At 41.6% G+C, this 22765-nt stretch overlaps 1 protein-coding gene across 2 annotated transcripts in view; it reads right to left on the bottom strand.

The window, feature by feature from the left end:
• tmem132e (transmembrane protein 132E) overlaps positions 1-22765 on the bottom strand; it is a 436417-nt gene that overhangs the window by 30228 nt on the left and 383424 nt on the right. For both annotated transcript variants that reach the window (XM_063485752.1, XM_063485750.1), the window contains exons 5-6: positions 18403-18546; positions 8175-8380 (exon numbers count right to left, since the gene is read on the bottom strand). In XM_063485752.1, the coding sequence (XP_063341822.1) occupies positions 8175-8380; positions 18403-18546 (350 nt within the window). The remainder of the gene's footprint in view (positions 1-8174; positions 8381-18402; positions 18547-22765) is intronic.

Genomic DNA, 22765 nt, shown 5'->3' with positions numbered 1-22765 from the left:
CTACCTTAAGACCTGTCCCACCTGCTGGGTGTGATTATTCATTCATCTTAGCGCGCTTCCTCTCCACAGCCCATCACTTCAGCACTGGCAGGTTATATGATGTTTAGAAACAAAAGGGCCCCCCATTAGGCTCTCATGGGTCATTGGAGATGTCTGCATGAAGTTGTTCATCCAAGCAACTATAACTTCACCTCATGAACTTCTCTTACTTTGATTAAGCTTGGGTCATGGATTTATCACTTTAGTGACTATGGTCGGTTGAATTTATGACTTTGAAATGAATGAAAATATTAGGCGCTATCACAGTTAATGTGGCCGAGCAGCTATGAATTCTTGTACTTCACAGGTAAAAGCGACATAGATTTCGGGAGAATGATAACATTAGTATATGTAAAACTATATGTGTACTCTCCAGGGAATTACAAAAACAGTTTTTTCAAAGCTTAAACTATTACAAACTGCAATAACCTGGTTTCACTGTAGCCATTTCAGACTGAGCCAACTTTGTTCTGATTGGCTGGCACCCTCCTGGCGTGGGCTTGAAATGACCATATTAAGGACAGCCTTCTCTGACTAACATCATCCAAGAATAGAAAAAGCGTTTGGCAAAAGCTTAAGCTGTTTTCATGTTTTCTATAAGCATCCATCAGTACATCATTAGAACAGTATGTCTAGGCTCACCGGCTCATTACGTACACGTTTTCAAAGGCTTGCTAACATAAACATCTAATCATCCAAGCACGTTAGAACAACTTCATGCCTTTAGGCATGTAGACAATGTCAAGATGACCTGCTGAAGTTCCAACTGTGAATCAGAACGGGGAAGAAAGGTAATGTAAGTGGCTTTGAAAGTGGCATGATGTGCTGGTCTGAGTATTTCAGAAACTGATAATCAGTGGAGATTTTCTCACCTAACCATCTCTAGGGTTCACTGAGAATAGTCTGAAAAACAAACTATCCAATGAGGAGCATTTCTTTGGCCTTGCTGATGTTGGAGGAGACTGTCCGACAGAAAGGTCTGCAGAAGAGGATTTCTGAATACACAACATTATGAACCTTTAAGCAGATGGGCTAAAGCACACAACAGAAGATTGGAAAAATGTTGTCTGGTCTGACGACTCTTGATTTTGGCCAAAATCTCACAGACCATTTTAAGCGTCATGATGAATTATTATAAATAATCGTGAAAAATGTAATTACTCTCCAAATTTACCCGAAACATATTTGGGACAAGGTTTCATTATCGGTTGATTTCCGCGAACTTCCCAGAAATGGAAGTAGAAATAGAAAAATCCTTTATAAAACATCTTCTGTGGCTCAGGAGCTTTGTAAAGCCTAACAAGCACTGAAGATGTTCTCTTCATTAATGACATAGTCAGCAAAGTAAATGGAGTTTAAGAGAAGGAAGAAGGTGCTAACAAAAGGATGCTAATGGGTTACGAAAAATCCTGTGCTTTTGGAGATTGACTCATACAATCCACACAAGGTCCAAATGTGTCAGCCTTTGCTTTGCCAATTTTAAATATTCCTTTTTAGTACTGTCCCTCAAGTCCCCTAAATTTATTAAAAAACAACCTTGTAAAGTTTCAGGAAAGCTAAAATCAAAACAGCACGCTCGATCAAAGCAAAGGTCTTCTGTTTTCTATCACTTTTAAAAGCAACTTCATGCAAAAAGACGCTGAACTGGAAAACTGGAACATAGAAACAATCTCAGTGCATTGGATACTGACGGTGCAGCTTCAGGACATGTAGTTTTCTGCTGCTGTTAGACAGTAAGCGAGTTAACTCCACAGCAGACACTGAGACTCCACTCTCAGTTACTTATTCATTTAAAGGCAGAGAAAAACCCAATGAGACAATAAAACTCACTCTGTCTCTGTCAAGGAGTTTCTCAACTCTTGGGTCAGGTCAGTGAAAGTTTACCTTCCCAAGTCTGTACCTGAAAATAAGGTTGATATTTTTCCCCCTCAGAAGAATATTGTCTGTTCTTATTAGAGTCACTGATACAATCGTACAAGCTGCAGCTTCGGTGCACACGGGCTGCTCGCCCGATTACACTTTCTTTCCTTTTTTAGAGCATGTTGCTGGATAATGCAGCCAGTGAGCAATTCTGCTGCACTGTGGCAGAGGCCCACTGCAGGCCAAGAGACCTCGCTGTGTGTGAAGGTTCAGAATGTGTCACTTTGCGGAAGCGAAGGACTCTGGGATGGAGAGACTGCAACAGAAAGGAAAATGAGAGTTAAGGAGGCGAGGGAAGGAGTGCGGGGAGGTTTGGAGGTTTGTGTAAAGGAGCGTCAGCAAGAGAAGGAGGAAAATAAGCGATAAGAGTGAGCGATAGTTTGACTGAGAGGAGTTATTGAAAAGACTAATAATAGAGATTATCATCATGATCTGGTCTTACGGTTTGAGATGCCTAACAAGCAACAGTACCGCAGCAAGCCTTTGTAAACACCATCTAATTCATTATGGCAGCATTTCATTATGAATGTAAACAAACAAGAGCAAGGTCAGGACAAACAGCCTTCAACCTGATATCCTTTGTTAGCGCTGGCATTAGTCAAAAACAAGATGAGTTCTTGTAAATCCTGTTGGTGTCTGTCTAGTCGCTTTCAATAAAGCCTGCTAGTTTTGTTGCAGACAGTTATTGGCACTGGTTTTGTTTTGTTTGTGGCAGGTGTCCAGGTTGCTTCATAGCAAGTCACGGTGATGTTTCAAAGTCTTGTCATTCAAGGTTAAGGCAAATCCCAAGTTCGAAACTTTGGTTTCAAGTCGGAATGCAACTGTGTGGTTTCTTCAATTTAAAACGTGGGAAAAAGAGGGAACACAAAGTATTCAATTTTTTTCCAGCTTTTCCAGATTTCAAAAAACAGATGATGAAATTCACATTCTTTTACAGGACGCTTGGACAAATCCAAGTGTCCATTTTTGGAAGTGATTTCACTCTCTTAGACAGGAGGACGCTCGTGCCAGAGATAATAGGATTATATGGTCAGCACTGTAAAGCCCTAAGCTGTGTAACACATGAAATGTTTCCTGACAAACCCACACGTCCACATGTGGATTCAAAGTAAAGAACAAACTGTCAGTCTTCTTTTTTAACAATAAAATGTCCAAAAGACAAGAAGCATCATGCAAATAGCAACATTTCCACGATGACACAGTGTCTTCATCTTCTTCTCCTCCTTCTTCTTTCAGCTGTGTCCTTTAGGGGTCGCCACAGCAGATAACCTGCCTCCCGATTATCTGTCTTCTATCACACCAACCCTCTGCATGTCCTCCTTCACTACATCCATGAACCTTGTCTGTGGTCTTTCTCTTTTCCGTCTGCCTGGCAGCTCCATCTTCAATAACCTTTATCCAATACTTTCACTGTCCCTCCTCTGCACATCCAAACCACTTCAACCTTTTCTCTCTAACGTTGTCTCTAAACAGCTCAACCTGAGCTGCCCCTCTAATGTACTCAGGTGACTGAGTACTCTTAAAGATGGTTTGTCACCCCCAATTTGAGGCATTGGTGTGGTCAAAATGCTAAAATCAATCTTGTTTTGCTTTTTTCAGGGTTTTTTAGGCTCGAGAGACAAATTTTTGTCAAACTATCAGCTGCATCTTGCAAGATCGATTAGCAAACTACATCCACAGACTGTATGGATGCAATGCCCCAATGCCTCTTTTCCTCCAGTATCTACTTGGGTCAGCTCCACCTGACTCTACTTGGTTTCAGTCGTTTTCCATTACACTTGAGTACCACCTCAATGTGGATGGAATCGTTATAGCAAAACAGCCAGAAAGTCCCGTAAAATTATTTGTATGGGACATAAACACAACATAATGTGGCGATGGTGTACCTGATGCTCGCTCAATGGCCTGCTGTCACACTCTGAGTAAAGAAGAGAGCCAAAGAAAGGCTGTGGACACTCTGGACACTCACAGTGCTGGTTTCGATGCCATTTCCCTCGTTGCTGGGTTTCAAAAATCGTGCATTTGATTCTTATGAATGAGTCGCTTCTATGACTCACCCAGTGACATCACTTCCTGGCCAACTGGTGGGATGCAGCAGTCTGTTTATGTCACATTTTTGGCTTGACTCACCTCAGCTGGCCAATTAGGTACTAAAAAAGTACCTGGTAGCAGGTATTGTCACCTAATGGAAAAAACCTAGTCGAGTAGTGGAAAAAAGGCACAAGAAACCTGCTAATTGCTGAACCGTAACACTAAAATAAAACACAAGAAAAGCCTATACATATCTAGCCATAACACCAAACATCGAGAGGTCCAGTAGACACAAAACAGTTCCCCGCACACAGCTCTCTTCGAGGGGAAATTAACTAAAGAGACCTCTGGAGCCAGACTGAAGTAGTTATTAGAGGAAATGCAATTTTTGGCACCTCCACATTGGCTTCATTTCTCTCAAGGCTTAAAATCTCTTGTCTGCATAACCTGATGTTTTCAAAAGAGACGTTTGACATTTAACGTGGGGAATGTCTGAAACCCCCATGCGGCCGTATGTGAGCTTTTCATATGTTCAACGAGATAAACATGAGCCTTTTTAAGGGGTTTTTAGCAGCTTTTCTAGCTTTAATCCATTATGATTCACAGATAGATGCTTCATAGACACTTTGGGATGATACATGTGAAGTACAGCATCAAGATATGCAAACACGGGCAGATATAGATGCGGTGAAATAACATTTCGTTTCAAGGTGTGGGTACCACGTAATTACAGCATATTTCATGATTAAATATTCAGTCATTGCTGCTGGGAGAGCTGATATGGATATGCATCAGACGACAGGAAAAACCCCAATATGCTCCGTAGCAAACATGAAAAGATGTGTTCAATCTCAACTATAGAAATATGACTGAAAACACAGACTCCTGTGGGGAGGCCATTCTAGTGTGTATTAACAGCTTCAGCAGTCCGTATGTGGCACCATCAAGAAAGATGCAAGCCGCCTTTGTCTGCGGTTTCCTGATGTGGCACAGGACTACAGGAAAAAGTAAAGAATGAAAGTAAATCCAAATGACAGCATGCAAAAAAGGAACAGTGAAATGAATTCCTCTGGCCTAGCTGTGTGGCAATCACAGCAACCGCAAATGGCTCGCAAGGGGTCTTTGATGACTGTTTTTATGAAGTCAGAGGGGAAGTTATATGCATAGAAAATGGGATGGAAGAATTGTAGAGATGCACGCTTAAGAGAAACAGACTGCTAAAGCCGTAGCCATTTGCTTGAACCAACTATTGCATCTATTGAAATTCACAAAATGTGGATAACAAAGGTGATAATGGGAGCTACGTCACATAAGATTGCTGGCTCGGTGGGGCGTGCTGGACAAACAGCAAAAACGCCATTGGAACATAACAAGGTCTGAAATCACACAACACTGATAAAAGCACAAACACAGGATTTGTACTATTATAGACTGGACCTATAACAAATAAATGAATAAATGGTGCTAAAGGGGGGCATTTAAGACACATTTTGCATGTCAAAATAAGATACCTTCCATAGCACATTTGAAATATATGGCTATGCAAGGTGTTTTCCAAGTCCTCTAAATCATCTGAAATACCTTCATTCTTCAAACAACCCCATAAGCATGCCATTTGTATTCAGCTTTGGTAGAAATGGAATTGGTCTACAGTGATGTACTCCGGCAGCAACGACAGCAGCCACCCGTGCGAGTGTTAATGCTCCCATTAAACATTTGTTGTGAAGTTGTGGGCTCGTTTGCTACTGCTTCTTGCATGATATAAGCGCTGCAATATTGTAAATGAGCCTTGGTTCCTTTACTAGGACCGCATTCTTCACCGAGGTCTCGATTCCAAAACCCTCAATCTTCAACTGGTGTCGTTTCAAGCGTCATATTTGTAAGGTTTGCAGGCAACAGTTTAGTTTTTCATAGCCTGCTGGATTCCTTCTGCTGACACAACTTTTGATAACACTGACACAAGGGCAATTGGCCTGAACACCCTACAATTCTTGATTGAGTGCAGGTGACCATATCACAGTACTTTAGTCACAGGTATTTGGAGGAAAAGTACACAGGTGTGAAGGAGTTTCTTGGAAATATAATAACAACTGTTTAACTCTAACCATCATTTTGGGCCATGAGTAGCAGCCCAAATGACTCCCACAGACTGTCCAAAAACATCATTATCTACCTGGAAGTACAAGAAAAATTTGGTGCAAAAATGTTTCTGTGTTCTTAACTCAAAGACAAATTAAGCCTTTGTCTCGGACCTGTTGTGCAAAATGGGTTCAGATGGGTCTGACACATACATGACAAACCTTAGTGGATCAATTTGCACTTGAAAGCTTCTTTTTGTAAGGTACACTTCTGCTGTGTACCTGAGCCAGAGCACCTAATTGGGCCAAAACAGGCAACTACCCGTAAAATAACAGCATAACAGAAATGGAGGCTGGACAGCAAATTAGTTTCTAATGTGTGAGACTGCAGGGTACCATGCACTTTGGATAATGAGTCTTCAGGCAATCATGTACAAAAATAAGATATTTTCAAAATAGATTTTTCTCCACTGAATATTTTCCTGCTCTATTCTTTTTTTTTCTCCATAGGGTTTAGTTTAGAACAGAAAAGACAGCAACGAGGTGTTAAATTACTCCCTTCAAACATACTATTATATGTAACGTTCAATTCTTCACAGCTTGTGTCAATGCAGAAAAAACTTTAAACCAAAGGAAAATTGCTGTTATCCACACCTTAGATCTTATTTTTGTCGACGCCATTATACATTTTCCAGACTCTTTGTACTGTAAACGCTCATAGCAATTAAACAGATTAAGTACAAGTTAATCTATTTAACCTAATCCATTTAATTAAACGTCCATACTATAGATTGCACTAGCCGCTGTAGCACTCAGATCTGGCATATCAGGGAAATTCTGGTTTTGCAGTAGCAAATTATAGACGTTAACATGCATTTATTCTCGTGCATACCCTGTCATACTGAGTTGTGGTGTTTTTGTTCCATTATGTTCACAGTTCAGTTGAGCAGTTTGTGTTTAATTTACCTTCATGTGAAAGCCCATGAGCGGTGGTGGCTGCTGTTGTAGTATAAAGAGTGCAGTGAAAGTTTCAGCTGTAATGTTTATGCATCACGACATAATAAAAAAAAAAATCATCTGGTCCTTAGCAGGTCTTTAAATGATTTAGATAAACTTCTGATGAACCACAACACATCATATTTTATGCTGTGCCATTACCATCACTCTTACAGCTTCTATAGGAATTAAAAGATGAAGTAACAGCTTGATTAGCAAGTGAAAGCACCTCAAAAAAGCTGAAGTTTATGCACTTTGGTCTTGAGGATTCAGATGTGTGTTAACACTATCCCACAACTTCCCAAGAGTGGCTCCCAGGAACTTTACCCCAAGTTTAGACCATCCAGTCAGACTCTACAGGCCTCATTCAGCATGTTAAATTTTAAAGTTTTTTGACGGTAAAATTAGAAAAAGACCAAACAAGCATGATTTCTATCATGTCCTAAAATGACACTTTCTTTTTTATACAACTATACAGAAGAGTGAAACAACAATGTGCTTCTCATTGGAAAAGAGCAAAATCTTTGAAGCCTGTCTGGCTGAAGTTTCATAAAGGGAAAGACAAAACCCTGAAATACACTCGTCACGGCTATGATTTGTTTTGGGTCTGGAGTGGCGGCAGGAGATGATCGCATCCATTCAAAACAGAGGTCGAGTCTCCACCAGATGTACCACAACACATCCCAGAAGTGGATCTCTGTGCACCTTAAAATAGCAATGGGTCTAATTTTCACGGAAGCTGCACAGAGCAGGTAAAGAAGGCACTTTTCAAAACACACTCTACTTCTGAAATGCTACCGGTGTAATTTGAAACCACACAAAGGATGCAGGGAAAATGGATGAATATATTGTTTTGACCTACAAATTATAAAAAGACAAATTTGTGTGAATAGTGGGAACACTGTAAAATTGCTATAATGACACAACACAGCAAAATATAAACACACAGATACGTTCTAAACAACCAAAACATGTTATGTATGTGTGAGCAACAATGTAGAGCGTACACAGTAACTATTCCTATCTATTGAATACCGTGATGTTATCGTAGATAACTATGATGTCTCCAACATTGCATGTTATCTGTTTTGGGGTGGACTTGAGGCTCACCTGCGGTCGGGCAGAATGGGGACCCTCCAGCCTTTGATGAAGCTCAGATTGTTGTCAGAAAGTTCAACCTGCAGGGGAAGTTTGGGAACCCAGACGGTCAGCTCCAGCGGCGCGCTCAGGTGCTCATAGCTGAAGATGACCCTGGCGTTCATGGAGCCCCGCGTCTCCTTCCCATTGACGAACACGTAGTCACAATTCATGGACACCTGGGACAGATCACGGTCAGAAGTCAGAGACTATCTATATGTTAATGGTCACGTCGGTGGCAGAGAGTCTAAGCGATGTGTGATGATAAACAGCTCGGTATGGATGCAGGTGTCACTGCCACAATTCATGCTAGAGCATTTCAAGGTTGATACCTCCAGCAGAGCAAATACACAGCTGTGCATTTGACTGTGATGTGAAAGTTCATCTCACATCTTTGCCGTTGCTTTCATTTTTCTCAAACTGTTTTGTCCAAGCAAAATGACAAGAAAACAGGTTTGACTTGAGGTATACACAGTTAGTTTTAACTTTGAGGATTTGATTTAAAGATGCCTTTCACCGCTTATAACCTTTAACCTAATACCATGAGTAGATGAAATTGTTTTCAGGAGATCTTTGGAGGAAATGACAGGCTTAACAGTCAATTTCCAGATGATGGATTTTCAGGATTATCCAGGAACTGCCTTATATTAAAGAAATAGTTCTAATGAAAACTCTTTAGTGAGTCTGTGGATTATGAATATCGCAATAAAACCCCCATTTCTCACAAGATATGTGACGACTGACATTTTAAAACATGATATTTTAATGCTTTAACTCTATTGCAGATAGATATCACAAAATCCTCACTGACTAGACGGTGCTGGGGTTACAAAAGAAACAGTTTTGTCACAGTGCACAGAACAGTGTTTCTATTCAGAGGCTCCAGAGTTTGCAGATCTTCACCCCATCTAACCAGGCATCAGCAGATTTTGCCATGTTTGTGCTGTGTTCACACTACTTGGGCAAAAAGTGACGGGTTATGATGCTTTTTCAGTGGAAACCTGCTATGTGAAGCAACAAACTGACACTTGTCGCTGTGTGATGCTCGAAAAGCTTTTTTCATTGCTGCAATAATGGGGTGAAGCATCAACCATCACATGCTTCAGTGTTCTCACATATAACACACAAAGAGCCCAGGGATGGTTGGAGAGGATGGTTGCGTCAGCGTAGGTGGCCGTGCTCGGCTTACTCCTTTTTGTATGATTTTACAAGCAGTGTGAATATAGCACGAGCCAGAAGTATGAAACCAATCAATCAAAATCAACGGTAACTTTAGCGTGACGTTTACATTTTCGGATTTTCGGTGTCTGAAGCTTTTTAAGTATCCATTCGTTAGTCTTAGTTCTACTGGCCGAGAATCTTGTTAAAATGAACTATAGGAACACTAAAAAACTGCAACTGTGTGACAGCCACGCAACTTCTAATTAACTTTTTAAAATATATCGGGATGTGTAAACAATGACCAGACACAGACCAGGAATCTACAGGAAAATGTTTAAAATATTGGTACGCAGCAAACCAGACGATAGGTTCTTAGATTACATCAGACTGAAGCTCTGCAGTTTCCGAACCCGATGGCACATCGCTGTGGACAAGTGTTGTAAACAAAATGCTTTTCTCTAATCTAATTTGCATCTTTCATGCAGTCATATTAGTGCTTCTAAGTAACCCAGCGTTTGTTAAGCGTGGCTCGAATGCAAATCGTGCATTCGAGCCACGTCCCAACCCCGCCACCTCTCTTGCCCATTCCCATCATAATGATCTATGAACAATTATACAGACACACAATATGCCAAGAAAAGCTTTTAGGCAAGCACATTATTTATATAATAAGAGTGCTGACAGCAATGTGACATTTTACATGAACTTTAGTTCATAACACCTTTGGGCACATAGATAAATATATTCACACATTTCAGCTTTCACGAGACACTCTTATTATGGGATATCATTTGTGGCACAGCAATGACACCGAGTATGAATTCAATATGTGGACACTTCTAAATTTAAGTCTTTGCAAATGCCATTTTTAACTTGAAACCATTCTTTAGGTTTTCCGTCCAGTCAAAACTCTCCCGCTCCATTTGAATTATCATAAATACTTGTCCGCTTCGAACACTAAATTATTAACTGCAATGGATCTGGAGGGCTTTGCTTTTGGGCTTCCACTGAAGATTTATCTAGTGTTGGGAGGTAGCTGGCATTGTAATCAGAGGATCTAATCTCCCGCAAATGGAGGTCGGGCTGGCCAGTCTTCTCAGGGCTGGGGATTCATCATAACTGGGAGGAGGTCTGGGTAATATAATTCCCCACATGCAGACAGGCCAGAGATGGAGGAGGGGTGGATGCTGGAAGGACTTCTTAAGATGACAGTCTTTCCCTCTGGTTCAGTTAATGCAATTTTGCGGGTTCTGACCTTATGGGCTACCACCGAATTCATGTTATTGCCCTGTCTGTTGATGTGTAGCCTTATCTGGATGAACTGAGTTACCGAAAAAAAGAAAAAGAAAAAAAGTAGTAAGTCAACACAATAACCCCGGCCACCTTTGATTAATCACAGCATGGCTTTCTTCGTGTAGCGTTGAGAATATCTGCCTGACACGTATTCCGTTATACCCTCGAGTCACGGACAGACAAACGGCCACACGCGCACACAAACACGCTCGAGCTGCAGCACCGCTTCAGCTCCTGCAGCTATTGCTGCTGATAAACTTGGCTGGCTAATTGCAAGTCAAAAGCTGTTAGCAACTCTGGGTATCAGTGGCCCTGTGGGGGCTTGCTGAGGAGGGCTTTCACACACTGAGCCACCACATGCCGTCACAGCGCTGCTAATGCGCTGTGGCATCTTCCATGGTGCCAGCAGATTGCCTGGGTGGAGACAGATCATCGGGACAAGTGCAAGTGCTGCTTTTGGTCGTGCGCTGGTCACGAGAGCGCACACAGAGACCGACTGCGTCAATACAGGCGAAGACACCTACGGTCCTTTCATGCTTTTATTCCATAACATTAACTCAATTAATATACCTAACTGTTCCACTATAGGCAGCGGCATCTGCCCTTGGGGTGAGCAATGCTCTAATGCCACTGTAATGTGACAGCTCCCCCGGGGGTCACTAATGTTGCAAAGTCCTCTGTTCACCCACATTCTGCGTTGACAGCAGTTTAAAACATTTGTTTAGGAAATCCATTGTGAAACTTGAGCCATAATTTTGATGCATCTCGGGCATTCAGACATCTAATGTAGATTTACTGCCATTACCTCATCGGCTCATTATTTACACGGGACCCTGTCAAGGGGTACTTTAGCTATTTAGCACTGAACTGCCACAAATTTGGAGGGAGAAGAGAGACAAAGCAGCCGAGGTCTGCGCTACCAAGACTTTTAAGCCTTGGTGGGTAAAAATCTGAATTCTGCCTCTCTCGTAACGCAGCTCCACTGCATTTTTCACCCCCCCCCCCCCCCCCCCCTCCCGCAGCCTCATAGATACCACAAACATTTTAGCACCCATTTGTAACACAAGCTTCGCATTGAAATGTATTAATGTCCAGCTAAAAGCAACGATAACGTGATCCTCACTGCAGTTATTTGATCTGATTTGTAAAATCTCCTCTGAAGCCACAGAAAATGCTCACAAACATTCACAGTCTGAGCAGCAACGAGTGAAAGAACCTCTGGTGGCCCTGCTGATGAGTGCAGACTGATTAAACCTCATTTTAGTCTGCGATGGTCATGGGTGCTGATTATTAGTGGGTATAACATAAAGTCACAAAGATTTGAAAATGTTATTGTGATTGCAGCACCTGCAGCCACACAACTGTGAAGTTGTGAACCCCCATGCATACATTTTTTATTTGATAAATGTATTTTACTTGTTAAAATATATTAGTTGTATTTGTAGCACGCACAGTTAGCTAGCTGCCGAATGGGTCGTACCAAATGCAGCTCTCTCGTGGGGGGTAGATTAGTTAAATAATTTATCTTAAATGTTGTACATTTTCTTTGACTTGCAAGTTACCTATTTGCTTAGTCTTGTGTTGATTATTAATTTGACGTGACTATTAAACTAACTGTTGGTTGTGCTTCTTTGCTGTTAGATGACTTGTTCGTAGTTGCATTCCCCTGTTCTGATCAGCCATTATTAAAGTCGCCTTCTTTTCTTGTGTTAAATCAGTTTTATTTTGTTTAACAGTCGGTTTAGAGCTATCTTAAGTTATTAATCGGGGATTTCTTTCTTAAACCTCCTGTATTGTTAGTTCATTTTGTATATTTTTGCATTTTGGGGTAAATAAAACTCATTTCCCCCCCCACCCCTAATTAGCTCAGTATTGAACATGGCATTAGTGAGAGCAACAACATGTAATTATGTTTAAAAAATAGCAACAGTATCAACATCAGTCTCAAACTTTTTTATGTTTACTCATTATGACAAAGGGGGTGAGAACACCTTTTGTCCAGAGTTAAAAGCTTGATATTTTCAGTGAACATTTTTGTTTTGATTTAGCCATATCTCATATGTATTCTGTAGTAGGCAAACATGTACTATCCCGGTTTGTACTTTTACAGCCTATGTAATGTAACATCCTGGTTTAAGTCAATTCTGACAAGTTTGTTAAGTTAACATGTTATTTATTTCAACTGTTAATTTGTCTAGCTTGAACTCACCTTACCTACCTGTGTTCCAGGATCAAGAAGAAGAAGAAAGTGTACTTTATTGATCCCCGTGGGGAAATTCCTCTCTGCATTTAACCCATTCACTCAGTGAAGCAGTGGGCAGCCATTAGGCGCCCGGGGAGCAGTGTGTAGGGACTGTACCTTGCTCAGGGGTACCTCAGGGTAGCTGTTCAGGGGAATCGAACCCCCGACCTTCCGATCATGGGGCCACCACTCTACCTACTGAGCTATCCCACGCGACTTCTGATTTCATTGAAGTTTATCAGACAAAGACACACATAGCAAAGAATGAGTTGCTCTGGATGGGAAATGTTGCCGTCCTGAAGACCTTTACACATTTCTCCTGTGTGGATTGCATTTTCAAAGAGAAACCCCAATCACGCCAGATTTTATTTTGAAATTTAAATGTTCACTAAATGACTCCACAGGACTTTCTGCCAAATTGAGGTTCCGTTTAGGAATAATGCATGTATTAAATTAGCACCGAAATCAAATTTGACATATGGCTAGGATTACTGGAATTGTGTCTTGTAGCTGCAATGAAGTTTGTCTCTGTGTGATGAATGTTTCCTGGCTTCAAGAGCAGTGCAAACACTGAGTTCATTTAGCTCTGTTAGCTAAATGAGCCAGTCCCCATTATCCTGTTGTTGGCAGGATTGATGGTGTTGAATGTGAAAATGATCTGTTGTTCTGGAAACTTTGGGGCCTTTTGTTTGGATGTAATAAAATATCCACATTCTTTTTTTTTAAATATATTTTTCATAATGCAAGAAGCAATCAGTAAACATGGACTTCTTAATATAGAAGAACTCAACTCTAGTCATCCAGGTAGTTTGGTTTTATTTGCAGAGGTTTTGAGGCAGAATACATCACAGAAATTTTTGCCTGCATATCAAATCAGACCAGTCTTCACTTCAGCCTCGCAACACTGAAAAGTTACTTTCATCTGAATTGTACAGTGTAGGCAGAACTTTTAAAATGCACCCTGCATATCTTAAAATCCAGTCTACAAAAAAAAATAATATTTCCAAAAACCTTGTGCTTCTGCCATGAATTGTAAGACATTTAAATCCAGAGCAATTCATAATCTGCCAGTCTGTCTCCACTTTACTGTTTTTAAGCCTTCCAACAGAGGATGGAACCTGACTGCAGGCATTTGGTTCTACTCAGCCATAAGAGCATTAGTGAGGTCGACCTGCGGTCAGCAAACTGGCTCACAGTCAGCGTTCAGTTCCCAGAGGTCTCGCTTGGGGTGGAGGTCACAGCTCTGTGCAGGTCGGTCAGTTTTTGCCACATTAAACTTGGACAAGCATTTCATTACTGACCTGAATTTGTACACAGGGACATCGTCACATAGAGAATTCCCCAAGTGGAAAGCACTTTTTTTTTTGGTGAAAAATATCATTACAGGATGAGCCTTAATGAGCGCTAAGAAGCTTCACCAAAAACAAGGACCACAACATCTCCTTAAGAGCCATATCCCACCAAGTTGTTAAAACAAACTCCAACCTGAGCTGCAATTATGTTCATGCGCACAGCAGAAAGGGCAAGTGTGATTTCTGATTTTATAAGCCTTTTTCTTGTCCTTTGGAAACTAAATTTGTACTAAAGGTAAGTACATCAGACTAATATGGAAGCGAAGCTGGGAGGATGGTACGCTATATAGTGTGAGATATGACGTGTAGGCTCAAGGCCTTATCTGTGGCCTCAGACAGGGTATATGAGTCACAACGGCACAGGAATGGATGGTCAGTGAGTGGCTGTCAAATACTCCCCAGACCTCCTAACAGACTCCCTTAACCCTTTTTCCTTCATTTTGTCCCACCTTGTCTCACTAAGGTGCCTGGATAATTACTCCTGCAGCTGCACACGCCCACAAATACAACTGTGCACGCGCAGGTTGGCTTATCTGCCACAGGCTCTTGATGCTCGCTGCACCTTAGTTACTGCCAAAGAGGAAAGAAATAAAAGTGTCTGTAAAGAAAAATGACAGCCTCTCACCTATTTTTACCCTCAAGCTGGAAAAAAAAAACGACAACAGCCTGAGGGGTTGGCAAATATCCAAATGAGAGCATTTGCCTGAAAATAAAGGCTCATTCGGAGACATCGTCTCGGAAATAACTTTAGTTTAACTGCTGTTTCAGTTGCAGTCTTAAGTCACGAGGCCACGGGGGCTGTGACGAACCTTTGGAAAGAACTAGAATGTCTGAAGTAAAAGAAGAAAATGTGATTAGAAAAGATTGGCATTACTTTTGGCACGAGATTAATGCGCGCGGTATTAAAAACAACAACAGCACAATGGAGTGTTGGACCTTTATCAGGCTCAGCGTGAGTCTCTTATTTCTGCTTTCCGCGGCCCGTTTTATTGAACTGTCATGACTCGTGCGTTTCCTGGGCTTGAAGGGCTCGTTTTAAATTAGCCTCGAATGTTCAATGGCAGGATCACTGAAGCAAGCCCACTCAATATCACATGGCCCAGCGCCTTGTCTTTAAAGGATAATGAAAAATGATAAATGACAAGCTGAGGCCAGTCGTCCCCAAGCAACACCTGTTCTTTTCTAGTGACAGTACAATACAATACAATGCACCGCGACTGGAGCCCCTCCCACCTTTAAGGAACAAGTCGCTACTGGAAAGCCATAAATTAATCCATTCTCCCTCAAGCATCCAAGCAATTAATTGGGACCAATTTATTTACAAGATAGCATGGAACGTGTGAGGTGGCTAACATTAGTTAGTCCGGTATATCAGAGTGAAAATATATTGGACAGATACGGGTCTGTTAAAAAGAACAGATACCGGCCAGTCCCAGCTGATGTGATAAAAGCCGGCGTCTGATTCTGCTTCATGGCCTCAGTCTGTAAAATCCATAATCAAACCTGCCTCACTTGACCTTCAGGAGCTGCTAAAGTGCTGCAAAGGATTTCATTAGTCTGAATGGATATGATAGTTTTACTATTCAATGAACAAAAGACGCTTCTGCACAGAATGGATTCTTGAAATAGAAGGAAATTAATGCGGTCATATTTAAAGGGGACCTGTTACGGTGATTTCCAGCTTCGTACTTTTTATTCTTGATTCTACCTGAGCAGCTTCGTGTGATTCACGGTTCACAGTAATCCTTTTTTTGGATGTTCATGAGGCTGTTAGAAACAAGCTGTTTTAGTAAACTTTTGGTTGACTGACTGGGGGACATACTTAGATTACTTTGTTGCAACATGGCCTGAAAAGCACTGTCACATAATTACTGTATTTTCCGCACTATAAGGCGCACTTAAAATCCTTTAATTATCTCAAAAATCGACAGTGCGCCTTATAATCCAGTGCGCCTTATGTATGAATTCTGGATTTTATGTGGTACACGGCGCTCAAAATTCTGTCAAAAAATGTTTTAGTACGACTTTGGTAAGCTACGAAGCCGAACCGCTTGATGGATTGTCGGAGCATTACGGCTACTGTAGTCAGGAGCCTCGCAGAGTAATCTGGGTCCAAAACTCCGTCAGCTTCAGATCCCAAAGTCAAACGAACACTGCAGCATCACGGAGAGTTAAAAACTGTCTAAATTCCTTCATCTTTAATAAAATGATCAGTGTTGCTGCTTTACCAGGTGTAACAATTATGTTTAACATCCAGACATCCATGAAAACAGAATTTATTAAATTTAACAGAGTTAGAAGTTAGCAGGAAGTTAGCTCGCTAGCTTCCACCTAAACATGATATAGCATGTTCTGACTGAGAGATTTCTGAAAAAATTTAAACGTACAGCTCTGCTATCACTTCCAACTTAAATGAAGACAGAAAACTAAACAGCAGTGACTTTTGTAGGGTTACTGAAGTTGGGCTAGCTGGTATATAATGATGTGCTACATGATCGCTAGCAACACAGCTATGTTAGCATAACATAAACAGTGAAGCTGGAGGATGAATGCTAATGCTTGTTTCGCTTAATGGGCCTTATAATCCGGTGTGCCTTATGTATAAAAAAGGACCCGTTCATCGACAGTGTGCCTTATAATCCGGTGCGTCTTATGGTCCGAAAAATATGGTAGCAGATAACTACGTAAACCTAATATTGCATCTCAACACACCAACAGGAAATAACTTTCCTTTGAGGAAAGAAAAGATGAGCTTTCGGGTTAACGTGTTATCACAAAGCCATTAAAAAAAAATCCAGAAGAGTATTACACATGTACTGTATATATATGTGTACACACACACAGTACCACAGAACAATAATCCAGACAGTTAAAGCTTATTACACTGCGACCTGCTGCTCACTGATGGCTGTTTCCCTCCAAGTCTAGTGTATTTACACGAGGCTGTAACTGCTTTCTAATCGTCACACAACCTTTAAATAAGGTGCAGCCGTAGGTGAAGCAGTTACACAGAAGAAACTCTGATAGACAGGGTGAAAATATATAACGCACGTCTTGAAATATCTCTGCGCTGCTATTTTTTTATTGCATGTTTGTATTGTTCAAAAGCACCTTGGAAGGATGAGAAACCTTACTTGACAATCTTACTTGGCAGGGGACATATGAGGACATGGCTCAAAGTGAAAACTAAAACTAAGGCAAACGATTTTATTTTAATTAAAAATGTTAGTTTTTTTTCCCTTTTCACATAAATAGGTTTTTATACACACGGATGGACAAAAGACTTTCCGAATGGGGTTGATTGTATTCGATTCATCTCATTTGTCCCTCATAACATGAGACTTTTGTGCCCTCTGGGACTGCTTTATTGCGTACTGAGATATTTTTGAGTTAGCACATTCAGTCCTCTCTAATCTTTCTTTCCCTTTTCTTCTAAATTCACACAACCTCTTTGTTGGTTTCATTTATTAAAACTACATTCATAATTATTAGTACAACTTCATTAAAAGTTGCATGTGCCAGCACTGGGACCACATCCAAGCTGAACTGTTTGCACGGTTGTGTATCTGCGTGGAAAAAAACCCACATTATTTACTTCCACGAAGGTCACGTCTCCCCTTGCACCATCACTTTGATCAACGGTGCAAAACGGCACTGCAACACTTCACTGCTCTGCCTATACAATTATGCAATCTGCCTATAGAGCAATCTATTACGACTGTAACTGAGTGGAGAAAATAATAACTGTGTAATCAAAGCCTCTAATGTGCTCTGCAAGTTGCTGTGATCCCAATTTAATTTATTTAATCAACAAACGAGACTTGATATTGCACTTGCAGCTTGGATTCCCGCGTGAGATTGTTCTGCGTCCCAGGATGTTGCTTTATTATTTTCCTTTAGTCATCACATTTAAGGGAACAAGAAGAGATGATGGGCTTTGTACTTCAGCACATCAGATAAGCCGATCTCAATGAATGAAGTGTTTCCCACACATGCTGTAGGTGTGGCAGTACCTCACAAAGAACATAATGAATAAACTAAGAATCAAATCAATACTTCATACTGAGCAGCCGAAAATGAAGCTTCCTCGTGATGTTGCGACTGTAGTGACATGGAAGCATCTTTCGGATAGAGGAGATCACTTTTAGCCTACCTTAACAATGTCTTCATTCGAGGACTTGCACTGCACGAAAGCCGAGACGTCAGTGACTGCCCCGTTCATCTCAATCGAGACCATTTTGACAGGAATGGCCACAGTACGTCCGGTCAGAATGGCCGTGTTGATAATCTCGGTGTCCTACGGAGACAAAAAATAGACATGGCATTCACGAAACAGTGAGAGGCAGAGAGTGATTTTCCTTGATATTTCATCAGTATTACTCATGTCCACATTTAAAGCCATTACCATCAGGGCTCCTGTGCCTACTAGGTGATACTCTCAGTGGCGGAGCAGAACTCATTACTCTATACTGAGACGTCTTTCATTGGATTTCATCAACTGACATTTTTATTTCTGCACACTTTTCTTCCAAATGGGGATGAAATGGACAGAAAAGTAATAACCACCTCTTTCCCCCCCCTAATTTTGTACAACCTCAAGTATAAAATTCAGACAAACAAGACATTTACTGTACTGATGCACTGTGACGGACCTAACCTTTATGCAATTTTAGCTGGAACACACAAGTCTAAGGCACACTTGGATGCGTCACTGAAATCCTAATTATTCTGGAAAAAGCGAGACGAAGTGCTGCTGTCAGGATGAGATTTAAGAGCAATGTGTTAAAATAGCTTTTAATGGGAGGACGTATGACAGAAAAGCTCATTTATTCAGGCCTAATGCATCCATTTTTGTTCATTCATTGTCCATTCAACGGGCTACATGATTATTCTAGTTTGAATCAACATCCATGCGGGTAAAGGAGAGAAAGTATAGGGTAATTAGAATTTGAATCAGCATAGGGCGCGAGGGGAAATGCACTGACAATGTCTCAGTTGCCCATATTATCAAAAATCTGTCAACTGTAGTCTAACTGCTGGGATGGTGTTTGATTTGATCATAAACAACAAATACACAAAGACTACCTGAAAAAATAAGAAAATGATACATGAAAGAAATCTTTAATGTTTCCCTTCTTTGACTGATACAGCTGCAAATCTGTGCCATGATAGGTTTTATTCAGCAGCCTCTCCTCTGGTGCACACAGGAAAAATGTAGAAAGCAGAATGGGAAAGGAGTGGGCGGCTTTATATTAAGGCATTTCTTTCACACACGGTGGACACTCTTATTCAAGTTTAGAAGTGTTGTTGCTAGTTTGCTGTCTAATTAGTTAACGTCTCTCTTGTTTTCATGCACCCTCAAAAAAATGAACATAAGTGCTAGAGAAAAAAAAAAACCATCATCCCAGAACATGAGAGGAAATCTCGCTGGAACACATGTGAGCACACAAGCAGTTCTTAAATTAATCATAAAATGAATTCATGCCTTAGATAGGCACAACCAGAGATAAAATCAGTCTGCTATCAGACAGAATTGTCAACTCATTACACTCTGACTCGCAGATCTAGACCAAGGCAAACACAAAAGAGGACAGAAGTAAGAATTAAAAGGAAGTCATTCCTGTGTGTCTGCTGGCTCATTTTTAATCAAAACCAAAAATGTTTTAAATTAATACAACACGCGACAGCCTCACTGTCTTATGCAGGAAGTTGACTTTTTATGGGGCATGATTTTTTTTGTCTTCTTTTACATTAATAAGGACATTTCCACTTTAAATCAGAGTAGAAACAGTACAAATCTGTGCATAAAAATATACCCGATAACTTTCATTCCCTGAGGGAAGACCAGAGCCCCCTGCATAATACCAGCCCGCTCAAAAATAGTGGAAATGGACGTTAATTTGCATTTACTGTTAACAAATTCATCTTTAGAATTTGTGCTTCATTTGGATGAGAGCTTGGTTAGTATTCACAGTGTCCTTATTTTGGTTTCAGACTAACAAATAAACTTCTGCAGTCTTGACTATCGACAGCTAAGACTGCAAAAGAGCAATGTACTTTAGTCTCTACGAAATAGGATTTGCAAGCGCATATATATAGTATCATTTCCTTAACAGTGAGCGTTTCCATCAAAGTTCAATCATGAATCATTGATGTAGCAAAAAAAAGAACAAGTACAGAACTTTCAGGAACTTTCTTGACTAGAGTTAGAAAACAGAGTAACTTCACTGAGTGCAACCTGATAGAAAACACTCTGTCAGACGTGCTCGCATTAATCAACAGCATTAATCATCAGATCTCTAGATTCATATATGCCCAAATTCCTTTGGAAAAATAAGCCCCCACGTATAAGCTTAAAAACACTACAAAAGACCAAGGATAAAGGAGGATTAGAACTACCTAACTTTCAGCACTACTTCTTGGCCAACAGGCTTCAGTTTATCTCAGGATGGCAAAAACATACCCTCTTAGATGAACCTTGGCTAGATGTAGAACAAGCACTTTGCAATAATCTAGAGATTTCAGATCTACCGTTTATCAGCTCAAACATCCAACGACATGAATGCTTCAAAAGCGTCAACATCAGCTCCTCTCTGACAGCGTGGTGGGAGTTTCTGAAGTTGACAGACTCTCCATTAATCCCATGCAAACGTACACCTATCTGGAACAACCCTGACATATTACAAAACAATAATATGATAAACTTTTCAGATTGGAGTAGTAAAGGAATCAAATATTTAGAACATATACTAGAAGGAACAGAATTTATTTCATTTGACAGACTAGTTACACAATATGGGATCAACAAGAAAAGATTTTTAGAATATCAACAAATTAAATCCATAGTAAAAAAGAGATTTAAACCGGGTCAAGTTGAACTACAAACACCACCAAGTGTGGTTCAATTTCTTACTCTTAAAACCCCCAAATTACTATCCAAAATATACAGAATGCTTTCTAAAACAGATGAATCAATATCACTTCCTATTGCAAAATGGGAAGCGGATTTATCAGTTAACTTAGACCAAAACTTCTGGTCTCAGATTTGCTTAAAAACCTTTCATTTAATTAGAAATCCCAGTCTTCAATTAATTCAATACAAAATACTACATAGAGTGCACTATACAGGTCATCGGATGTTCAAGATGGGCTTTACGTCTACCAACAACTGCTCACACTGCCAAACCAATTCACCGGACAATTATATCCACGCTCTTTGGTTTTGTCCACCAGTTCAGAAGTTTTGGCGTGAGATATGTGAAGACTTATCGAAGTGTCTGAAATGTAACATTCCAACTTCTCCTTTAGTATGTTTGTTGGGCAGCTTAGATAATGTCACTACGGAAAAGAATATAGCCCATATGGTTTTCACTGCCCTATGCATAGCCAAGAAAACAGTCCTCATGAACTGGAAAAATAAAAATAATCTTAATTCTAACCAATATAGAAATTATCTATTAGATTACATTAGTCTTGATACAGCCTCTGCCACCACATCAGATCAATTGCTCTGGGCTCCTTTGATCAGCTCCATCACCTAGTGGGGGTGGGGGGCCATAGTTTGGTCCCACCTTCACTGTTGTGATTGGTGTGGGGGTAGGGACAGGCTTAGGGCGTCGGGGGGTTCCCCAGGAGCATCTTCCTTGGGGGGCTCAACCCGGGGCAGCGGTCATGGCCAATTAGGGGCTCTGTTGGCTCTTAGGTGACGGTTTCCTCGTGGCTGCGTGCAGCGGGGCTAGGGGAGGGTCTGTGCTGACGGACGTGGGTTACTGACCTGGTAGCCTGGCTGCCCCTGGGTGGGTCCGGGATGGGCGTGAGGTTCTGGGGGCGCTCCGTCTCTGGGCTGGGGCCCTGGCCGGGCCTCAGGGGCTTGGGTCCTGGTTGGTGTGTTGCCGAGGTTGTGGGCGGGTGGGTGTATGGGGGCCCGGCCCTGGCGCGGGGTGCCGCCGGTGCATCGAGCCACCTGGGGGGCTCTTCAACTGGTGGGGGAGGTTGTCACATCTTGCAGGAGCTTTCCTCTCTTCAGGAACTCTCTCTGCAGGAGGGGGAGATACAGGAGTGGTGGAGGAAGATCTCAGCCTGGGCGTCTATTGTCTTGTGTAGTCTGGAAGATGAGTGGATGATGGGGTGGGTGCAGTTTTCTCTGTGGTGGGGTCAGGTGAATTGTCCCGGGCTCTGTGGGGCCGGGGGGCGCTGCTGCACTGGGCCCCGGTCCGGATGGGCCTGGGCCCCCTTTCCCTGGCGGGTTGCACAGCATGGGGGTGCCTACTGGGGTCAGCGGGGGAGCTGGCCCCAGGGAGGGGTCACTTGCCCCTCCCTTCCTTCCCTCCCCATCTCCAGCGGCCTCCCTCTTCCCGCTCCACCACAATCACCCACACATGCAGGGCCTTGGGGTAGGGGTGTGTCACCAGGGTGCAGAGGAGACATCCCCCCCCTCTGTCCCCTTCTGGCTGCCTCTGCCTCAATTTTATCCCACAACTTAGACATTCACATTACTCACACTCTCATTACACATA

Source organism: Pelmatolapia mariae, linkage group LG10_11, assembly GCF_036321145.2.
Source record: "Pelmatolapia mariae isolate MD_Pm_ZW linkage group LG10_11, Pm_UMD_F_2, whole genome shotgun sequence".
In the NCBI taxonomy this organism is placed as follows: domain Eukaryota; kingdom Metazoa; phylum Chordata; class Actinopteri; order Cichliformes; family Cichlidae; genus Pelmatolapia; species Pelmatolapia mariae.
The sequence above is the reverse complement of the archived record's forward strand: the minus strand, read 5'-3'. Positions and strand labels throughout refer to the sequence as shown.